Source organism: Centruroides sculpturatus, unplaced genomic scaffold, assembly GCF_000671375.1.
Source record: "Centruroides sculpturatus isolate CEXI.00-Female unplaced genomic scaffold, Cexi_2.0 scaffold57, whole genome shotgun sequence".
Lineage (NCBI taxonomy): Eukaryota > Metazoa > Arthropoda > Arachnida > Scorpiones > Buthidae > Centruroides > Centruroides sculpturatus.
In genome coordinates this window covers 660,753-683,989 of record NW_019384382.1, presented here as the reverse complement: position 1 = coordinate 683,989, position 23,237 = coordinate 660,753, and the positions used below count along the sequence as shown (strand labels likewise).

Here is a 23,237-nt window from a genome sequence, read left to right as displayed (position 1 = left end):
ACTACATGAAAATGAAAATTAATGAATACACTGTGTACAGTAATTTACCTAATAAGACAGACCTCAGAAAAATACTTTATGAGAGCTTTTATACTTTTATAAAGCTGTCTATAATGAAAACTAATTAACTAAGGATTTTTTTGCCCTGCCAGGGTGTGGCCGAGTTATCCGGAGTGCCGAGTTATCGAGAGCCGAGTTTTCGAGGTTCTACTGTATTTGCAGAAAAACAGCTCAATTTGAACAAGTCAGATAAATAAAATAAAACTACTTTCACAGAGGAAAAAAAAACTATTTAAAATGTATTTAAAATGTCATTAAGCAAAATTAATTTTAAATTTAGTTATAACTAATTTTGAATTATAAAATTTTCCCTAAAATATTTCTAAAAGAGTTTTTGGATCTACAAGAATTGTTAGATTTAGAATCTTATTTTGAATAATCTTTTAATTCCCTTGTTTATTGTAAAACACAAAGAACAATCTTAAATTAGGATTTTTTCTATTTGTTGATTACAATAATAATTGTCTTTAAAACAGTTTTATAACTACTTCATAGTTTTTCCTCTTTGACAACTTTTCCAAAATCAAATTACCTCATCAACTTTCATAAAACCATAATTATTTCTTAAATTACTATAAGATAAATCTGAATCCATTGTACTGTACATGTGCCATATACAATCATATGTGACAAGTTTTCAATATGTTATTAGGTTGATATATGAGAAACAATTTAAAACTTCACAACATAAATTGAACAAACAATGTCATTAGTTTCTAAAATGTCCTTTTTATGACATCTTAGAACCTAAATGTTGATTAGATATATAATTGACTTAATAAATATATCTTCCATCATTTGTTTTTTATTTTACAATTTTGAAAATCACCAATTTTTTAATAATGAACTTTGATACTTTAAAATAAAAAAGAATTTTAGAAAAACATCTTTTTGAAATTTTAATAATATAATACTTCAGATATAATCAGAAATATCAAATGATAAATATTGAATATACTGAAATCTAGTTAATGGTGTATAGTCTTTTTCATAATTTTACATATGATATAAAATAAAAAAATTCTAACCAAAGAACGTTTTTATGAATCTTTATGAAATCTGATCTTTGATATTAGAATGCAAAAAACTATACTTCTAATTTTCTAATAAAAATTTTCTATGAACAGAGATTAGGCTATAAATTATTAAATTACAATTTTATATGTCTATTAATAGAAAATTATAAGCAAGAGAATTAGTTTCTCAAGATTTTAATCAATATCATTATATTTCCTAAGATTATATTACTTAATTTCTTTTTCTATGAAATCATTAAAAAAATTGATATAAAAATTTTCTATACATTAAACCAAATCTGATTTAATATTAATAGTGACAATTGTATTATATAAGTTTTATTTAACTTATTTATATCTTTAGCATGCTTCTAAACATCAAAAGGAGTTCTCAGAATTGTCAATGTCAATAGTGACAGATAAGCAGATGTTCCTTATTCACCCAAGAGCAAGAAATAGGGCAACAATATAAACATTCCAAAATAGAATAATAGATCAATTTTTAAAATTGAAAATATTTAATATCCTAAATATTTTTAAAGCTATCATCATCATCATCATCATATTTACAAAACAAAAAAATTTTTTCAATGCACTGTAGTATTCTATAAATTTCTTTTGTTCTCTTTTAATGAAAGTTTAAAAAAGTTTAAACACTTACCATTTCTTCTTATAAATGTTGGATACAAAAATTTACTAACAATTACAGTTTCTGTAAAATTAATAATTAAAACAGTGATATTTATAAAACTAAGAACTTAATATTTTTCCTAATAGTTGTATTCACAGATAAGTNTAAACAAAAGTTTAGCACATCTGTTCGTGTATTTGCCACTTTCTTAAATTAAAAGTTACATAAGTGAATTTTATTACTTACTTCACTTAGTAATTATTATATAGATTTCATTGTTAAAGGGTTATGTTTTCCAATATTACCTACATTAATAAAATACAAGTATTTAAAGAAAATTGATACTTAGTAATGACTTTTCATTTTCCTTCTAAGAACTAGAACAAGAACTATTTATGACATCCTGCATTTGTACATGACACTTTATTGTACATCATTTTTAATTGAATTAAACAGATAAAATCCTCTATAGTTTGATATTCGACTTAACAAACAGTTTATAAGAGGTAGAAATTATAAACCGATTTATGAGAAATATTTTCTTTTTAATCAAAAAATTTTCAAAAGGATTAAACTTTTAATGTTTACCTCACCTCTTTTTCTTGTTGTATTCTAACTCTCTGCCACGGATCTATAAGCTGTGCTAATGGCATTATGCTTCGATTAATTCGTTTAGATATTTTGGGGTTTTCTAGACCGGTTCCTGCCAAATATATATTTTTTCTTTAACAAAAACAAAATGGCTCGACCACATCCGGCAAATGGCAGCCCCCATCAAACGGAAGTGCAAAGTCTCCCTCTTTCGGAGTATATTATTTCCTTGATTAATATTTTTACTCCTTTAATCTATAGGAAAATTTTAGATCTGTAGCTTTTTATAACTTTTTTAAGTTTCTTAATTTAATGTATTGCTGCATTTGACAAATTAATATAGTAATGTTATCAACCATTCTTTATTTGTAACAAAAACTCAGAGGCAGATGTTTTGAAAATCAATACATTCCTTTTTGAGTTGTGTTAAAATCTAAACATAAAGCCATGTTAAATTTTAAAAGTCAAAAATTTTTAAATCATAGTATAATATAATGAACAAACAGTTTGCTACACATTAAATAAATAAATTTTGAATTTAACAAAGCTATTCTCTATGAATTATGTTTACATTTTTTTTTTTTTTATAAAAAAGTCAAACAAACAGAATTTAAATTTGTTTTTGTAAAAAGTGTTTTTGAACTGTCAAGTTTATTTACTTAACATAATTCTTCTGTTTTGTTATATGAGATAAAATAAAAATGTTTAAATACATAAAATTCAGATAATCTATGTGTAGGATAATGAGTAATAATTTTAAAAAGTTATGACCTTGTATCAGTGTTTCTAAGAATATTAAATTTGAGTAAATATATTAAACTGAAACTATAATTTAATTTTTATGTATACTTTAAACTTTATTTAGTTTTAATATACAATGTTAGATATATATGTATATAAATAAACACACACAATGATATTAATATTGTAAAGCAGTCTATAGTTAAATTATATATATAGGCTCTAGCTAATTCACTTGATAATATTCTTATCAAATATAAATTTGTATATGAAATTGCTTATTGGGAGCAGTTATTTTATATCACTTACCTATGTTTTGGCAATTTACAATAGTAAATCAATATTGAAAGAGACCATATTCAAATTATTAATATTGAAATTATCATCAAGATTAGTGGATAAAATAAATTATCGGGTTTTTTTTTATTTCACTGTAATTTAATTATGCTATATCTAATGATGATATTCACATCTTCATTTAATTAACCAAGTGTAGTTAACATTTTTTTGCAACAATTAAAAATATATTAAAAATGAACTAGCTAGAAGCTAATATAATAATATATACAGCAAGTCCTCACTCAATGTCATTTCATTATAACATCACTGAGGAAAAATACAATTACATTTGTAAATCATTTACAGTTGTCATTGAATTTTCTTTACAAACAGTAAAATTCATTTTACAAAGCAGAAAATAAATGCCAGAGGTTGCCAACACGATCCAATTAGAGTAACATTAACCAAATTATATCTTGTTTATATTATTTAGCCTACATACAGTAAAATTGGTTTTCATTATACATTGTTTTTACTTAATGTCAAATATACAAGAATCTATCAACACATTAAGCAAGGACTTTCTGTATTTAAAAGTTCTTTATTCTTGCATTCTTGAAACTTACTGAAATTACAAACGTCTGAAAATTTTTACTATTTCTTAATAAACTTTCTTTGCTGGGAAAATTATAATAGAATATATGATATTGTATTTCTCACTATCAATACTTTATTTTGTAATTTTATATAATATTGAACAGTTTTAACACACAAAAATATTATATTATAATGTTACTCTTTCAAAAGCAAGCAGGACAAGTAATAATCAGGTTATCATTATACTAGTCACAGATGAATCAGCAATTGCCACTACCTGCCTTACTTCATAAGGAACATTTACTTAGTAATTCAAACTAATGTAAACAAAAGTTTAGCACATCTGTTCGTGTATTTGCCACTTTCTTAAATTAAAAGTTACATAAGTGAATTTTATTACTTACTTCACTTAGTAATTATTATATAGATTTCATTGTTAAAGGGTTATGTTTTCCAATATTACCTACATTAATAAAATACAAGTATTTAAAGAAAATTGATACTTAGTAATGACTTTTCATTTTCCTTCTAAGAACTAGAACAAGAACTATTTATGACATCCTGCATTTGTACATGACACTTTATTGTACATCATTTTTAATTGAATTAAACAGATAAAATCCTCTATAGTTTGATATTCGACTTAACAAACAGTTTATAAGAGGTAGAAATTATAAACCGATTTATGAGAAATATTTTCTTTTTAATCAAAAAATTTTCAAAAGGATTAAACTTTTAATGTTTACCTCACCTCTTTTTCTTGTTGTATTCTAACTCTCTGCCACGGATCTATAAGCTGTGCTAATGGCATTATGCTTCGATTAATTCGTTTAGATATTTTGGGGTTTTCTAGACCGGTTCCTGCCAAATATATATTTTTTCTTTAACAAAAACAAAATGGCTCGACCACATCCGGCAAATGGCAGCCCCCATCAAACGGAAGTGCAAAGTCTCCCTCTTTCGGAGAATTTTAGGTGTGAGAATTCCGACCCGGCGTAACTATTTTTTATTTTTTTGTTACTTAATATCCGATTAATATATATTATTATTAAACTTCAATTATTGTATAAGTATTTTTAGCAAGATTTTTAGTGACAGCATACATTAAACTTATGATTCATATAGTGAATTAGAACCTAAGGGGAAACTACTTATATATTTATAAGTCATTGCTTCTTCCGGTTACAATAGTTACTTTTTAGTTTTTATAAATATTTAAGATATTTAAAATGTCTTTACGTATAAATTAAATAACAAATTAGATTTCATTATATAACAATAAGCAAATAGTTTATTATATAAAATATACTTAGAAATATACTGTATTTGATAAATACAATATATAAATACTTTAATTATGCATCGTTAATATACAAATAAACATTTTCTCGTTATGTGGCATTTAAGAAAAAAATATTAAATAATTATAACGATAATGTCTCCCCACATAGAACAGTTATTTCAGTGCAATGACGTGAGAAATGACATCATTATATTCCCCAAGGGTCGGGAAGTTCCAACATATTTAGATTTTATCCAAGAATGTTACTATTTTCACTTCCTTTACAAACCCACGAAGATATATTTCAAAAGAGATAATAAAAAGTAAGAAGAAATCTTTTCTGTAATGTCTTTCGGTACACGTTAGACAAGAGATGTCAAAGAATGTAACTTTGGAAACTCCAAAATTATAAAAATTTTAATAAAAATTTAAATATATTTAAAAATATATATGCGTGTCTTTTATTTGTTTGAGACTTTAGAATTCTTTCTTTACAGTTTTCTTAAAAATTAGAAGCGTGGCCTACCTTTAATGTTAATTTCAGTTAAGGATGTAATTCTATTCAAGTGTTAGAGCTTCGAAGAATTCGTAACGCATCATAGATGTTACTTCAATTACAACTTGCTTTTTGAATGATTGTTACTTCTTTTGTGTGTATAACCTTATAAATTATATAAGAACAAACTATATGATTAAAAATAACTTGCTTTTGTACTTCATACTCATCTGTAATTCCTGATAAAATAGTATATTGTCTGCAAATATAACGCAAAATTTCGATTTCAATTGAATTATTTATCATTTAAAATAATATTTTACCAGAAATTTTGCATGACTTTGCTTAATTCGAATGTTTGCGAATTAATTTCAAATACTGTATTTTACAGAATGAAAATATATATAACTTACGTGTAAAATATTTCATGTACTCAAATTTTAATTAAATCAGCTATACATTTAGAAAATTAGATATTTCTTCAAATTATATAAGAATTGTTAATTATATTTAAGTTTCATGTCTCAGTTTTGAAGTATTCTTTTTTATCAGGAGATCCATACTGGACTCTGATAAATAACATTCTGTGGATAAAGATAAAATTATTATGTATTTTAAAGTTATAAGTTTCATATATTAATCAGACGGCTTAGGTAGTATAAGCAGTCAGTCTGCGGTTCTGAAGATCCGTGTTAAAGTTCGAATAGAAGTCTCAGAAATGTTCATTAATGGTTTTGGTATGGCCATCTCTGATGCAAAACTTGTCGAGCCCGTGCCCATAAAAAAGCCCTTTTACTGGCCACAGGGTGAAAAGATTTGAGAAAAAGAAATTACAGGAAGTAGATTAATATCAATATTTATGGGTTAGACAATACTTTTAGAAATATAAATGCTGTAATATTATTTTATATATTAGCAGTATAAAAATCTCTAAGAGTAAATGATCAAGCTTAATTTTATGTAATATGTGNGTGATCATTTGACCTCTTTTCACTACCTGGCTTAATTTTGCTTGTATGTACTATTTATGACTTTGAGATCAGACTGTCCGAATGACTGCCTGGCATGATTCGAGGGACATCTTTAGTTATCGTGTAGTAGTTGCATAATGCAAATATATTTTTTAATCATTTTAAGCAGAAACTATTGATTCATATGATTCACATGAAAATCGTTGTATTATCGCAATCTTTAAGCGACACTCGCGCGTCATTTGCGATAATCGCAGAGAAAAAGTGAATTTGGTAATAAATTAATGAGAAATAAAAATCGTAAGCATGTAGAAATTAACTAAATATTCCTTAATCATTTTAGTTAATCTCATTTTCTGTCCCGAAACCAATTTCGTAATTATAATGATTGAATTTGCTAATAGATGGCAGCACATATTAATATGCTAATTAATATCAGGTACATTTTAAAAAGTTTATTTAATAAATAAACAATACGAAACTTTTTATACCGTTCAAATAGTTTATTTATTAACAAAAAGAAAAAAAGAAACTGTCTAATAATGTTAAAAATATCCAATAAGCGTATTTATGTATTAAAATGGTATTAAAATATTTTATATAACGCATTATTTTAAAATCAACAATAAAGAAAAACTACACTCATACTTCGAAGGATAATTAGATATAATGAAAAGTAAAAAGGCTCGCTTTACAGATATGGACTTCAGAGTAATAGCGTTTTTGCACTGATGCAAATCAAGTTTAGATTAGATGAATGTTCTTCAGTCAGGCAGGACCTTTCGACATTTCCGATAATTGGTCACTTTCTTTAATTAATTTAAATTTTTTTATAGAACTTCGAGCAAATTTCTTTAAGAAAATCTCTCAGATTTATTGTTCAACAAAAGATAACATTGACATATATTATATTGCATAAATAAAATTATTGTAATTAATAAGACTAATAAGCTTTGATTTGCTTTTTAATGCAAAACGTCAACACATATTACAAGCTAAGTACGATGTCCGATCTGAACTCTTAGTAAAAACTTATGCAGGGATGTTCCAAGCGTTTTTGGCGTCCTAGACAGATTTCATTCTTGGCGTCCTTTTACTACTAGACGCCTTGTGCATTGAATAACCTGCACACCTACATGTGACAACTCTAGATGTATACATAATACCTGTATGTCTAATTAAATAATTGATAAATATTTCCCTTTAACTGATACTGGCTATGACGCCCCTAAATTTTTGACTGTCTAATGGCCTATAGCTCCGATGGCCTTGAACTTAATCGAATTTATTTCTGACACAGTGGAAATATGATTAATATGGAGACATAATATATTTTCAGAATAGATATACGCGGAGGAAGAAAACGATTTTGGAACAAGAAAGAAACACATATTTATTATAAGATGTTCAATACTGACAATATGTAATGTTATAACTTTGAAATTTTGAGGCGATATTCGAATTCTTTTCGTACATGTCATCTCCGTGATTCTGTAATACTGGTTATGACCATAAGTGATTCATCAAGATTGGCATATTGAACATATTTAGTTATATTTAATGAATTTCTTTCATGCTTTTCGATATGATTTCATATATGTAGACTATAACCAATTAGGAAATACGCTAATATTTTATTGTCTTCAATATTAATATCATTGATCCTTATAGTCTCAATTTGGACTTACAATAACTCTACATAGATTTGTAATTAAATGTAATCACTAATTATAAAGTTATTTTAAAAAAGTCAGAAAACTGGATATGAATGAAACCGATTTTTCATAGAGCAATTTTACTGCGTTATCGTCGTTCACCCTTACCCAAATTTACTGAATTTATTCAGAATTCATCCAGATCCGTCGCTGAAGGTTCAGAATTGAGATAGTTAATAGACTATCATGTACAGATATTTTACGTTACAAATCCATTTTATTTTTAAAATTTTTTAAGAGGACTAAAAATAAATGATTTAATTAATTTGACAATATTTATAGTATAGTAAATTCTATATTTTTTTATTTACATTATATATTTAACTACACTAAGACACGTCAGAGAATTTGATAATTAAATCTATATTCTCCGAAAGAGACTAAAGCATTCATTCAATTAATTTAAAATAATTTTAAAAGTAACTAATTTCGCAAATTTTTACACTAAATGTATTTAATGTCTTTGTTTTTATTTACTTTCTCAAATTATTTATTTACATTCTGAAATTATAAACTTCAGAATGTGTCAAGACAATACAGATTGCAGAAAATTGATATAGGCCTATATTTGATATTTCTATTAATTTTAAATCTTATAAAAGTATAATAGTAATTGATATTATTTACCTGATTTATGAAAAATTTCGTTTCAGTTTTACATTTTGAGTCACCAAAAAATAATTTGTACGTTGAAACGAGAATTTTCATATAAATTCCCATTCCGGAACATTAAACGTAGTCGAGAACAATGTCTATTTTATTAATTCCTGCTTTATATATAAAGAATTTTATTTAAATAACATGAAATTAATAACATAAAATTCTGTTACGTTCAACTGATATTAGTTACGCTAATTAATTTCCGTAACAACGTCACTTTCTAATGTGCCGTGATGTCACGGATGATGTCACTTCGTAAAAGTTCCTTGTAACACGGATTTATAAAATTTAAGTAAAAGGATATAAGATAAATAATAATATAGAAGCAAATTATAGAAAAAGGAATAAATTTCGTGTTTTAACATAAATAACTATTCAAAATTAACATTAAATGTATTTAATTTTAATTTGAATTTGAAAGTAGCCAATAAAAGATGTTATTAGAAAAAAACGTCATCTGTTATGACGTCAAATCGCATTTCATTCATAAAGATAACGTCATTCATAAAGTTCAATATTTAATCTAATAAAAAGGAAAAGATCATTTATCTATGCGTATTGATTAAAAATCCATTAAGCATTTATCTATTGATTTGATTATGTTAAAATTATATAAAATTATAATTTATATATATATATATATATACTGTATATATTCTAGTTGGAGCACGCAAACCTGTTCCGGTGGAACTTATTCTGGAACGCTTTGCTATACGGAAATAGTCAGTAAGATTGATGTCAAAGCCTCTAAACGAACCAAGCAATAGTTGATAAAAGATGCATGAAGAGTGCTTTTGACTGCATGCTTTCGGGTTGAGTGCAAATTCGTGTTGCATACCCGCTCGTCTTGTGGGACGGTTTTCTATCCATTTATCCCACCGTCTTCCCTATTGTTATTTAATAAACCCTTTATAAAAAGTAATTAAACTACGTCACGTGTTTAGATTTTAGGACAAATAATAAATAAACTTATCACTGTACAGCCTACTTGACAATCGTTTCTTAATAATTGCAAACGTAATTAACTCGCATTTTTCCTATGGAAGATAAATTATAAAGTGAGAAAAAGTTAATAGGGCACGAATACGATTCCTGACACGTACAATTTGCCTATTTATCATCGTGAAATTATCAAATTTTCTATGTTTTATATGCATTACACCATTCGAACAAGTTGAGATAAGCCAATATAAAATTAATCTACGTCACTCACGTGATTATATATACATTATAATTAGTTATTATAAGCTTCAACCCTATACAAACCCCTATTTTCATCCCTCTAGACAACCTTTTCCTCTTCTCATTTAGCTCATCTTCCCGCAACCTTAATCCACTCCTTCACTTCCTCTTCATCTTCTTTTATAAAATAAAATCTCTCTAGCGTCATTTATAAATAATAAATGTAAGTTATTAAATAATTTAACAATTTTTTAAGCTCTTCACTTGACTAGAAGAGTCAGAAAATTGGCATCTGGAGACAAACGTTTAAGATAAATTGAACTTAGGTAGGAGGATGGGGAGGAGTGTAAGGAGTTGGACGTAATAAATGTAAGAAAAAATGTAACCAGATGATCAAATTTTTTCATTCTGTCCACCTACCAAAATTTTCCGAATGCTATAGAACGAAATAACAGTAGTAGTATAATTTATAGCCGATGGTAAAAGTGATCAATAACCGTCTTCTCAGTTTACAGTTCAACAGTTTCATGGTACGTCAGCAATAGAACGTATACTCGTACATTGTCTCAACTCACCTCGACTATACTTTACAGTTACCTCACCACTTGTCCTCCNTAAATATAATGTACAAGTTATTAACAAGCGCAACGAACACAACGATTCTTCGTTAGCCAAAGACCGAAACATTCAGGACCACACATGGGCATCGAAGGGCAATTAGGATTTAATTTAACACCTAAAAAATATTTTAAAAAATTTTAATATCACTTTCAGTTATAAAATAATATTCTTAAGTATAATTACTACTTACAAGTTGGGTATACGTAACAAAAGTTATCTTTACATTCGTAAATCTTTAAAACGCATTGCCTCGGATAACGACACTTGACGTACTATGAGAAACAAATAAAGAATTTAAAAATCGGTATGTGAAGCCACTTGTAAGAAGATAATAAATATGAATCACTACATACGTCACACGGACGACTTCTTGTTGTAGGTGGAGAGGGTTGGACATTGCCTAAAAAGGAGGAAGAGGGTGTGAAAAATTTTGTGATTAATTCTTACGATTGTTTATTAATCTAATTTTAGATTTAGTTGTCCAAAGCCTAGAATTACGTTAATTTTAGTCTATTTTAAATTCGTAGTAAACTAATGTCTTATTTAGAAAATCGCGACGACAAAGTGAAACTTCATATACTTCATGTACTATATACTACGTCGTCGGTGCATAAGAATAGATTAGCTTATAAAAATAATTTTTAATAATAAAAGCTAATTTTCTTTATATATGCAAATGTATTGAAGATTTGAAGATAAGTGAAAGTTCAATAAGAAAATTAATTAAATAAAAGCAAATTAAACTACATTTAATTATAAAATTTGGAGTTTTTTTGAGTTAAATTTTAATAATAATTTATAAAAACAATTTCTATTTTAATATAAACAGTTAAAATATTCAATTATTAAAGAATAAAGTAAACAGGAAGAGTCATTATAAATGATTAATAGTGCTTTAGCGACAATCTTTTTAAAAGGTGTTGCTTTCGAGAAGTAAACAAATATTAGAAATACCTAAAAAGTAAACATAAATTTTAAATTAATTTCAATTTTTCCCCTTTTTTTTTACTAAAACTAACTTACTTTTAATAGATAAACTATCGATGTATTTAATTTTGATGTATTTGTACGTGAATTCCATTTAAACCGATTCACTTTTATTTGACATGATTAAATCGAAGATCATTAAAAACAATTGAAAGTTAAAATAATAATAAGAAATAAGAACTTAATTCAGAATTTAATACTTACTCAGTAAAAGTAATGAAAAAAGCAATAGAAACAAATTACTGAAGAATGTGTTCATGTTCACTTTTTAAAAACAATTCTCAATAGACAACTTCGTCTTGGAAATAACTTGATACTTCAGACAGATTGAAGGCAAACGTCTTTATATACGAAACGCTATTGGGCAATCATATCCACCTACTGACCAATCAGATCAATTGTTCTGGAGGTTTCATAAATTTTAAACTTTCACATGTGCTTTATAAACCATAACATAATGACGTAACATACAGATTAGTCCAGTTTAGGTAAAAAAAAAAGGAAAAATTGAATCTTATATTGTATCATAGTTGGTTTGTGATTCACTTGGGAGTGTGGTTTATAAAAATTTTAATTAATATCATCGTTGTATGTCGCCATATGGCTACAAAGAAAGTGTCAGATTCAGTTAAATGCTTATTTTTACGAATATCAATTAATGTCCTTCGTCTCAAGGAAAACTGGCGATGGCTGTTATAGATTAAGTTATAGAGAATAAGATAGAATAAGATTAATTAGAATTCCACGACTTTATTTTTGCCTTGAATATATCTTTGTTTCTTTAAAATAAATACATCTTCCAGTCTTAAAAGATTGAAGGTCACAATATAGAATGGGTGTGTTCTACGTAAAAAGTTCTTACGACAGACTGATGTCATCACTGAGGTCATAAAGTATTTATATTAAGCTACCGAATGACAATTTTTTGTTATTATTAATTAAAAATACTTCCAACAGAAAAAATTAGAAGCCTATTCATAACTTTAATATGAATGACATGTATTTTTTATGCCAACTTTTATTTGATAATAAATTCGGCCACGTTTTGAAGTTATATATTTATTTAAATATGCATTTAAAACCCTAATGATATTCATATTAATTATCGTAGGTGGCCTTATAGGAGAGAGATATGTTAAAAATTTGTGTGAGCGGTGACGTCATATATGAGTTCTTGATAAATAAGTAATTAGTTCTAATATTTCTCTAGAATGTGTCCAGTAGGTTTTAAAGCTTATTTATGGTATTTTTATTGCCTTTTTTAGAAATTATTTAACGAAAATTGTAAATTTTTATATTGATTATTATCTAAATAATAAAAACAAATTCTGTTACTGACGTTCGTTAACTATTTTAAACTATTATTATTTTTTTAATGAATAACTAATAATTAATTATTTTAAAAATTATTTTTCAGTTGTCAATGAGAAAAATATGAAAGAATTGAAATTGAATAGAGATAGAAAATATTACATTTATTATCTAATAAGATATATTAAGACTGATAGTGATCATACGAATTGCTTTTAATTCTTAAGACAAGGATCGAAACTATTATAAAGTAAAGTGAAAAACTAGAACTTCAGATTAGAGTCTAAGATAATTTACAAAAGTAATTTTACTTTCTTTGAACTGTTAACAATTAAGAAAATATGAATTTATGAATGGAGGATGTCTTCTTTTAAAGTATTTAATACAGCCTACTTTTTCGACTGTTAATATTCTTCATCTACGAAGAAAAATGACTCAAACGGTATATTTAAAACATTTCATATTAATATAATCCCAAAGAGAAATTTAAAAAAAAAATTGTGGTTATATGCTTTTAGGAAGAAGATAAGTAAATTGGCTAATAATTGTTACATAGAACATTAGTAACATCTACAGATTCTTCTGGCCACAAATCTGTTTTTAGTCTTTAGAAATATGATTTGTTTCATCCTTTCATATCATATTAAGATTTTATTAGTTTTCATTATGTAAGAGCCATAAGATTTTAAGTAAATTTTATTATTTACTGAGAGATTACTATTTAAATATCTAAAGTTTTAAAGACATACATCTATTTCAATTTTTATCGGCAATAATTATTGAGACTTTCCATTTCAGTCGTTAAGAAAATCAATTTCAAATATTTAGCAATACAAGATTTATAGAATTTTTAAATTCTAATCGTGTATTTATTTAAAAATTAACTTATTAACGTTATAATTTTTGAATTAATCAATATGTAAATTGTTATCCACTAGTGGTCAGTGTATAATATCGCTGAATACATAATTAATCGATCGTGGGTTCTCGTTTGATCAATAGCTCTGTCCGGAAGTACCGGAAGTTGGCAGATCGGCCGCGTGTTGCATTGCCTTAGTCCATCAATCCAATCCAACGTGAATTGCTGAATATTATTAAATAACTTATTATTAATCACTTAAACATTTAAGATTTTTTAATTTTAATTTTGAATAATAATTTAATTTAATTTCACAAAAATCATTTATGCGAGTTTTTATTTATTTCATTAGAAAATGCATGGTACAAGTTTATTGTATTCAAATTTCATTTAAAATTATAGAGTATTTTTATTTTAAATGTTATTAAAATTTTAATATATATATTAATAAAATTTCATATATCCTATACCGTACATGATAAAATATTATTTTACCTTACATAAATATATTTTTATGAAAGCTTTATTCTATTAGCCAAACTACAGATCAAAAGTTTTCCTATAAAAATATTCCGGAGGTCTTCAAACTTTTAACATCTATATTAGTATTCCTCACGCTGTGAGTATTATTTTTGCATAACCCAAGCGATAAAGTTATAAGAAAAAACTTCAATACTTCTAAATCATAAATCTTCTTATAGTTAGATAAGATATAAGTTAGAATTTTTTATTTTTTCAATATTTTTAATAAAAATAAAAATTTCTTATAAATATTTTGCAGAACTCTTGAAGCGTGTTGGCTGAAACATTTCATTATTCTAATGAAAACAATTTGAAAATATTGAATTATCAGATTTATTTTATGGCGAAATCATTACAGTCAATTTGATTTACATTTTAGGATCTAAGTTCCGTATGATGTCCAAAAATAACTTCTGAATACAGTCTACCCCCCATAACACTGTTGATTTTTCCGTTTTATATGAATTCCATGTTGTACGAGTCACTTAGATTTTACAAATACATGAGCCGTTCACAGCCCGGCACACGTATTTGTAAAATCTAAGTGACTCGTACAAAATGGAATTCATATAAAACAGAAAAATCAACAGTGTTATAGGGGGTTGACTGGTAATTATTTTTTCATACCCTATATAGAGGTTAGATCCGTTAAAACATAGCAATCTCAGGATTTAAAATGCCTTAATACAGTTATTTTTTCACGAAACCACACTATAAACATTTTAATAAACTATTTACAGTGAACTTAATAAAATTTTATTTTATTGTTTGTCTGGTCATTGTTTCTACATAAAACCAAAACTATCAATTTTATTGTGGTTCTAAATTGCTAATTATAATATTTCTTAATTGTTTCAACCATTATATTTTTATGTGAAATACAATTTATTAATAAATAAAATAATTAGATCTATAGAATTTTGATAATGTTTTGTTTGCCTGCAATTTTTTAAATGCCATTCTTTTATTTTGACAAATAATGATTTTTGTATCCTGTTTAATTATCTTTACATTCAATAACCTTTATGAGAATTAAACATTGCAAAAAATTCTTTATGATTAAATGGTAGCTAAATTATTTTAAAAAATTAAGAGTTTTTGCATATGTGATGCTATTCGTACACTTATAAATATATACCGATGAATAAAATATAAAAATAAAAATATAATAAAAATAACTGAAACGATAAGTATTCATGAAGTTATTTGTATAATTTTGTTAATAATAATTTTTTTATTCGTATTTTTTATTGTTATTATTTAACGTTAAATCACTTCAGTGCTTCACCTTATAAGTTATTAGAGATAAATAAAATTGGTTATNAATAATTTTTTTATTCGTATTTTTTATTGTTATTATTTAACGTTAAATCACTTCAGTGCTTCACCTTATAAGTTATTAGAGATAAATAAAATTGGTTATCAATACCCTGAACTAGAGAAACGAGAAATATAAAGTAGTTTATAAACACATAAAGGAAATAACAAATCTTTAAACAACATTAATCATAAACAGTTTTTTGCAACGTCTAATTCTAATAAAGGTTATTGAATGTAAAACTGATAAGACAGGATACAAAATCATTATTTGTCAAAATAAAAGAATGGCATGGAAATGTGTATGTGTAGTATGAAATGCAAAATAAATGATGATCCCTCTTGGACAGACTTGTCTTTGATTTATTTAATAATAATCCAGCCATCGGACGGAAATATTCAACAAAAAGAATGGCATTTAAAAAATAGCAAGAAAACAAAACATTACTAAAATTCTATAGATCTAATTGTTTTATTTAACTTTTATTCCATATAAAATACTGTATAATGGTTGAAACAATTAAGAGATGTTAGAATTAACAATTTACAGCTATAATAAAATTGATGATTTATAGAATAATTACGGATATAATAATTACGGGATATATTATATTCGTATAATTACGAATATAATATATTCGTAATTATAGAATAATTACGAATATATCAATTTGTATAAAAATAAAATAATAATTTAAACAAACTAAGGGAAAATTTTAAATTATGAATTAAGAAAAAAACAGTTAACATTCATCATGTATAAATTCATCATATTACATGTATGAGAAATTTTATATTTTTTCCAACGCTTAATAAAGATTGAAGAATGTGATTATATCTTTCTCCGAATTCACTTCCTTTCAAAGGTGACACATCTTCCGAATGTGTCACAAGGAACCAAATGACCAAAATTCCTCTATTGGACGTAGAACTTGACATTACCAAAGATGGACATGAGAAGAAAAGGGGAGGACCCACAAATAAAAGAGAAAAATCGATGACGACAGGGCAGTTCGTCGTCTTCAGAGTTCGTCACTCATCTTTTCTCTCTCGGAACTCGGATACATCGCCCATCCTGCCGATCACTGCCTGGATCGACCACCTTGGATCAAACATTCAACTACCTGAACTTTCACCCTTCCAACCTATCATTAAGTGATCCACATCGATCTGCTGGGCGTTCAAGATACCTGACGCCTTTCGGACCAGACGTCCTCCGAACTTCCTATTCGCCGGTTATCTTCGACATTGATCTCTCCAACAAGGAACCGATCTCCTCAGCTACTTAAAATACTCAAGGTATTTATCAGCAGGCGACCGAATGTAAACTACTCTCTCTCTCTCTCTCTCTCTCTCTCTCTCGTGGTTAGGGACCTTCTAATAACTCTATATTGAAAATCCTGACTAACCTCCTGTAGCTGTAAATACTGTATATGTATATTCCTATGTAAATAAACGGATATTTGTTTACGTTAAATCTGTAGTTGTATGCACTTCTTTCAGACGCGCTGTCTCTCAAAGTTCTTCCATTCTGAATCTGACCGCCTACAGGCACGACCACTCGCGCGTGAAATCAACATCTAATGGCCATCGCGATTTCTGTGTCCCTTAAGGCACAGTGGTGTCAGTCCTGACGTGGCATCTTGACGCGATGCCAACCATGCGGTTACACATGTAATTAAAAATTTACATATAATACGAATGTATCTATTAATATTATCTCTAATTTAAATATGCAGAACGTCAGTTCAACGTTGCCAAGCAGTCATAAAGAGAAATAGAAATGACTACCTTATACGAGATGAAATTTGACGGCTGAGTGATGAATTTACACACGCATACATTACGTTTCGTCATCGAAAACTTATGGAATTACAAAATTTTTTTTTTTTAACTCTTTCCGCCCGGTGGACACTAAGAGGACCGCTTTTAGCAAGCCTATTATTGGTTCGCCCAGACCCACAACTGGACGGCCGAATGGTGAGAGCAGGGGTCCGACATATCCGGACGGATCAATCTCAAAAAGTTTATGAGGTTTTTTGACCCATCTGGATTCGATCACGTGCCCCAGAGCAGCATATTGCCATCCTAACCGTTCTGTCATCCGACCGTCACATGTTTGTGAAACACACTACTCTTTTATGAATACAAGGTATAGGCCTACGTTTAAATCACATTACAGTTCTTATAACTATTTAAGCGACGGACTGTAGAAAGACATGCAAACTTTGCAATAAATAGTTCATACTTTTCAAAATTTTATAAAATGCTTCTTAAATAGCACAAAAATTGCAAAATTATTAAGCCACCATTTAAAAAACTTTCAGAAGGCTTGAACTATACTGGCAACCTTTTCAGATAATTGAGCACATGTGTGAGCACATATTTCATTATTAGAGGAAATAGTTCAGTTCAGTAATATTCTTGCTACTTGTTGCGATTTAATGGCGCTTGCTTGCAAATAAATGAACAATGACTGTGGATATTAATGAAAAGATTACAAACTTCTGAAATTCTATATTTAACAATTTGAAGTTGTTTTTAAATAAAATAAAAACTTCTGTTCAATTTTAAAATAAATAGAATTTCTAAAATAGCAAATGCTTTTATGAATTGACTCATAAGCACATACAAAATGTACTCTTATTTACATTACTGTATCGAATGGTATTTTTGCGCAGAAAGCGAATACAAGTGTATATATATATATATAACAAATAGTGCACAATTTCTTCAATGATGAAAAGTGAGCTTTGAACTGCGACGTGTGAACTTCTGCAAACAACTTTCAAAGATAAATAGCCCATGTCGTTCTATGATAGCACGTTTACTTTAACCGCTGCAGCGGCTTAAGAAGATAAATTGATAGCAAACAAACAAAAAAAAAAATATTTTACATGGATAATTTTAATATGACAAAATAACATGTAATAACATACATTTTGTAGGCCTATTATATAGTTTTAGTTCATATCTAATTTTCATAAAAGAGTATTTTTCTAAAATTGTTAGATACTTTTGCTAGTAAGACATTCCCACTCTTCGTTAGTTCGTTGAATCGAAAGTTTATCACTTTTATGAACATATCATACAAACATGTAATAAAGTTAAGTGTTTTTAGACTTCTATATTAAAAATAATAATTATATTTCATTTTTTCGCGATTTATTTTATGCTTTTGATATTTTAATAACTGAAATGTTGAGGAAATTTTCGATAGTTCTCTTGACATAGTTACCACATCCAGTTCAAAAATTTTTTCTTGTCACTTGAAAAATCTGCAAACATTTACGTTCAAAATATACTTTATAGTAAGCATATTCTACGCTTTACATTTTAAAATATAATTTGTAATAAGATATTTAATATTCCATAGCAATGATATTTAATATCATTTACATGCAACATCGTCAATAAAAAATATCTGGTGTTATTTTTAGGATTAAAAATGAAATCGTGTATGGTTTTTAATAACAAACTTTACAATTCGTATACAAAAATTCAATATTAACTGTATTCTTAATACCACGCGATTTATTATAAAACAATAATTAAGAATAAAAAAAAAACAAACTACGATAATTAATAAGTAGTTTTTTAATTATTATACATTTTTTTCTATAAATATTTCCAGGCACTGACGATAAATCATTGGTACACGTTGAAAACTTTATGTCAATTAAAAATTTGCAAATTTGTATTAAATTTTATTTATGTATATACGAGGGTTGGAAATTTAATAGCGGTGCCGGGGAAATGGTGACATGCTCGTTCCAGAGAGTGTTGTCACGTGCAGGGGCTTGCATAACCTGTTTCTATCGTGTAGTAGTTGCATAATGCCATCAGCAGCCCAGAAGTGTTGCTGTTTCAAACTTTAATTATTAAATGCTAATTTTCCTTTTAAAGATATAAATCGGCAGCAGTTGTTTATTATCGTATTTTTGAGTGGAGCTCTTCATAAGTGGTTTGTCTGTGATACTAAAGCAACCGTGCGACCATTAAACATGATCTTTTGCAAATATGTACTATATAACTAGGCAAGGCCGATGTCGTGACGAAACCGGAATTTTGAAATTCGATCTATAAGCTGAGATATTACAGATTATATTTCCGCACTTAAAGTGCGGAAATATAATCTGTAATATCTCAGCTGTAATCCATGGACCGATTGCAGAAATATAATCTGTAATCCATGGACCGATTGCAAACTCGTCGCACGCTACATGTCAATCGAGTTTACGATTACTGTCAAATTTACATTGATCTTTACGACATGCATTTCACACGCACGATGTTGTGACGAAATTAACTTTTCAAAACTCACACGTGTGTCTTACAGCTGCGAATGTGCGTTTTAATAACGTAAAGAAAAACCTGAAAAACTCCACGTGGTCAGCCCGTTGGCAAGGCGCGAACCCACGATCAACTACCAGTGTTCAGTGGTTTCATCTATTGGGACACTGATGGGCTTTGATACCATTAAATTTTGGTGGTTAAAAGTCAACGGAGTGGGGAGATACAAATCGTGTTATATCTCGTCAGACTTAATAAAGATTTTACTACTTATTAGCCTTTTTAATTTTTTAAAATAAAACTCATTTCTATTTTCAAAATTAAAGGAAGTTAATTACAATTAAAATTTACCATTAAAATATTAAACATGAATACATGCAAACGCTAACAAAAAATAAAAAATAAAAATAAATTAAAATAAAATGATATGTTTAATTAAACAATGACATTTTTATAATCTACAGAAAACTGTTTGGGGATTTATCATCCTTCAGAAGATACAACTTTACATATAAGACGCAGGACAATTTTGTGAGTTTAATTTTTTAGAGGCAAAAATAAATCTTATGCCGAACAGATTATATATGATTTATATAGACATACCTAGACATATGAAGTTATGACGATCTTCCCTTAAAGAATTCATAATAGCAGTATCGACGAACGTAAAGCGCATTCAGTTAAGACAAAACAAAGCAAATATGAGGTTATGTAGACAGTTATTCATCTATAAGCGTATAACTGTCCACATAACCTAATATTTTTTATAACATGCTTCATAATAGCTATAATACATTACTTCATTGCACGTAATGTACATTCTGTTTTTGTCATTACTGACATTGACTGTGTTTATAGTTACCTTAGCATAAAAATGTTTCAAGGTTTGATAGCTCTATAGTGATCATTTGACCTCTTTTCACTACCTGGCTTAATTTTGCTTGTATGTACTATTTATGACTTTGAGATCAGACTGTCCGAATGACTGCCTGGCATGATTCGAGGGACATCTTTAGTTATCGTGTAGTAGTTGCATAATGCAAATATATTTTTTATAATTATTAAATTAAACAAGCAAAACTTATCGTAAATGTAATGTAATTAAAAGATCACACATTGTACAGATTGTACAAATTAATAGCAATTTGCTTTTTTATTCTTATTCCAAATTCCATGGCTATTTTAAAATTCTGTTTTGATTATTTAAAAAAGTGCAGGGTGTTCCATAAATTTGTAAATAGTTTAAAAATTCATAAAAGTTGAAATAATTGGTATATATGAATGCGGTTTGAGTAAAAGTTATTCTCACAAAGGGGGATTTTTTTGGGTAGAGAAAAAAGAAATAGTTCAAATTTTTGTCGATAGAGAGAGCTGAACGAAAGAAAATCACTGGAATTCCACGGGAAAATTACGTTTATTGCATGCAGGCAAATGTTTACACTTACACGCATATCACAGCACTAGAGCACTTGTTCTATGTGTCCGCCATCACCACAAATGATAGTTTGCAAGCGAGTGACACCACTAACTGCAGCATGTAGCAGATCCGGATGGATGCAGAAGATTTCGTGGCAAATGGCGTCCTTTAACTGCACTAAAGATGGGCTATTGCGGTACACTCAGGACTTAGTCTCCATTTGCGAAGCCACATCAAAGGTACGGACCTCTGATAAACGTGATGCACCACTGCGTGGGCAATTACACAAACTTCCCGTTTCTTCGAAACGTCGTACTAGGGTAACCAACCCGACAGGAGTGATTGGACCTGAACCTTTTTTCATTGTCTTGTGTGTCCTAAACCTTCGTAAAGTTTCAGTCGGTGATTCGTGCCTGAGATAAAACAACTTCACCAATAGTGCTTTATCCACCAACGTCAACATCATAATGAAAATCGTATGTCAGCGCCAGTAACAGGAAAATTCAGAAATGAACTGTTAATCGTACACCCTGCATTTTATAAAACTCAGATTTGCACAATTCCAGTGATTTTCTTGCGTTCAGCGCCCTCTATCGACAAAAATTTGAACTATTTCCTTTTTCTCTACCCAAAAAAATCCTCCTTCGTGACAATAACTTTCACGCAAACCGCATTCAAATATACCAATTCTTTCAACTTTTATGAATTTTTAAACTATTTACAAATTTATGGGACACCCTGTATATTAAATTTTGAAGTTTAAGTAACGACTCGATTTACTTTATGACAAAAAGAATCCAAATTATTATTTTTTTATTTTCTGTTCACTTTTAATTTATTCTTTCTCTTTTCCAATAATTTTTTTTCTAAAGATTTCACTTTTATTTCATTAGATGTTGTAGATTTAATATTAACTGTTCTTAAATTACAATTTTTACACGTTATTTTAAAGATTGTTTGAGTGAAAAAAGTACAGGAAAAGATGGTATTATGAAACTCCATTTTCATTATAGTGAATTGTAAACAAGGTATCATAACTACATTTTCCTCCCCCCCACATTTTTTGTGCGAAAAGTACTGGTAACTATTAAACTAGATGTTCCTAATTGGATTTATCGTTAGTGTAACTATAAGTATGGTTTTTGAAGGCTTCTGCACAAAAAGTCAGAAAGTAGGCTTAGGGAAAACCGGGTGGTAATATGGAACCTTAATGCATGTTTTCAAAAAATGCTTTAATGTATCCAAAAACAAATAGGAAAGTACAAAGAATGTTAAATACAGTAGACCCCCCTATAACGCTTAGATACGTTCCACGCTAAGCGAATGTTACGTTATATGAATGATTAAATACATGAGCCAATCGCAGCCCGATAGGTGGGAACTTTACGGACTAAGGCTGTTCGAAAGGTTTTCTTATATAAAATTAACCGATTCTAGACTAATTCCACTCAACATTTCCAAAACACGTATAATTTTTTGGGAGTAATCCGTACAAACTATGCTATAAACAAAAAATTATAGGATTACTTACCGAGTTTGTACCGTTCGACTACGCCGTTGCTTAAAGCTGATTTTCGTTGCGGAACAGCACATGAAACTGCGGCCGCGATTTCTAATAAATAATTTTTCGCAGAAAAATAACTTGACCTTTGGAGACATCATTAATATAAATAATTTTTATGGCCGTTG

General features: G+C 28.0%; 1 protein-coding gene across 1 annotated transcript; it reads right to left on the bottom strand.

Moving 5' to 3' along the window:
* Positions 1–10,838: 10,838 nt before the first annotated feature.
* LOC111617920 lies at positions 10,839–12,368 on the bottom strand. Its single transcript, XM_023359285.1, has 4 exons — positions 12,034–12,368; positions 11,196–11,242; positions 11,033–11,114; positions 10,839–10,957 (listed from the first exon to the last, which is right to left on the bottom strand). Exons 1-4 carry the CDS (start codon positions 12,086–12,088, stop codon positions 10,857–10,859), a joined length of 285 nt encoding a protein of 94 aa, XP_023215053.1. The 5' UTR covers positions 12,089–12,368; the 3' UTR covers positions 10,839–10,856.
* Positions 12,369–23,237: the final 10,869 nt, after the last annotated feature.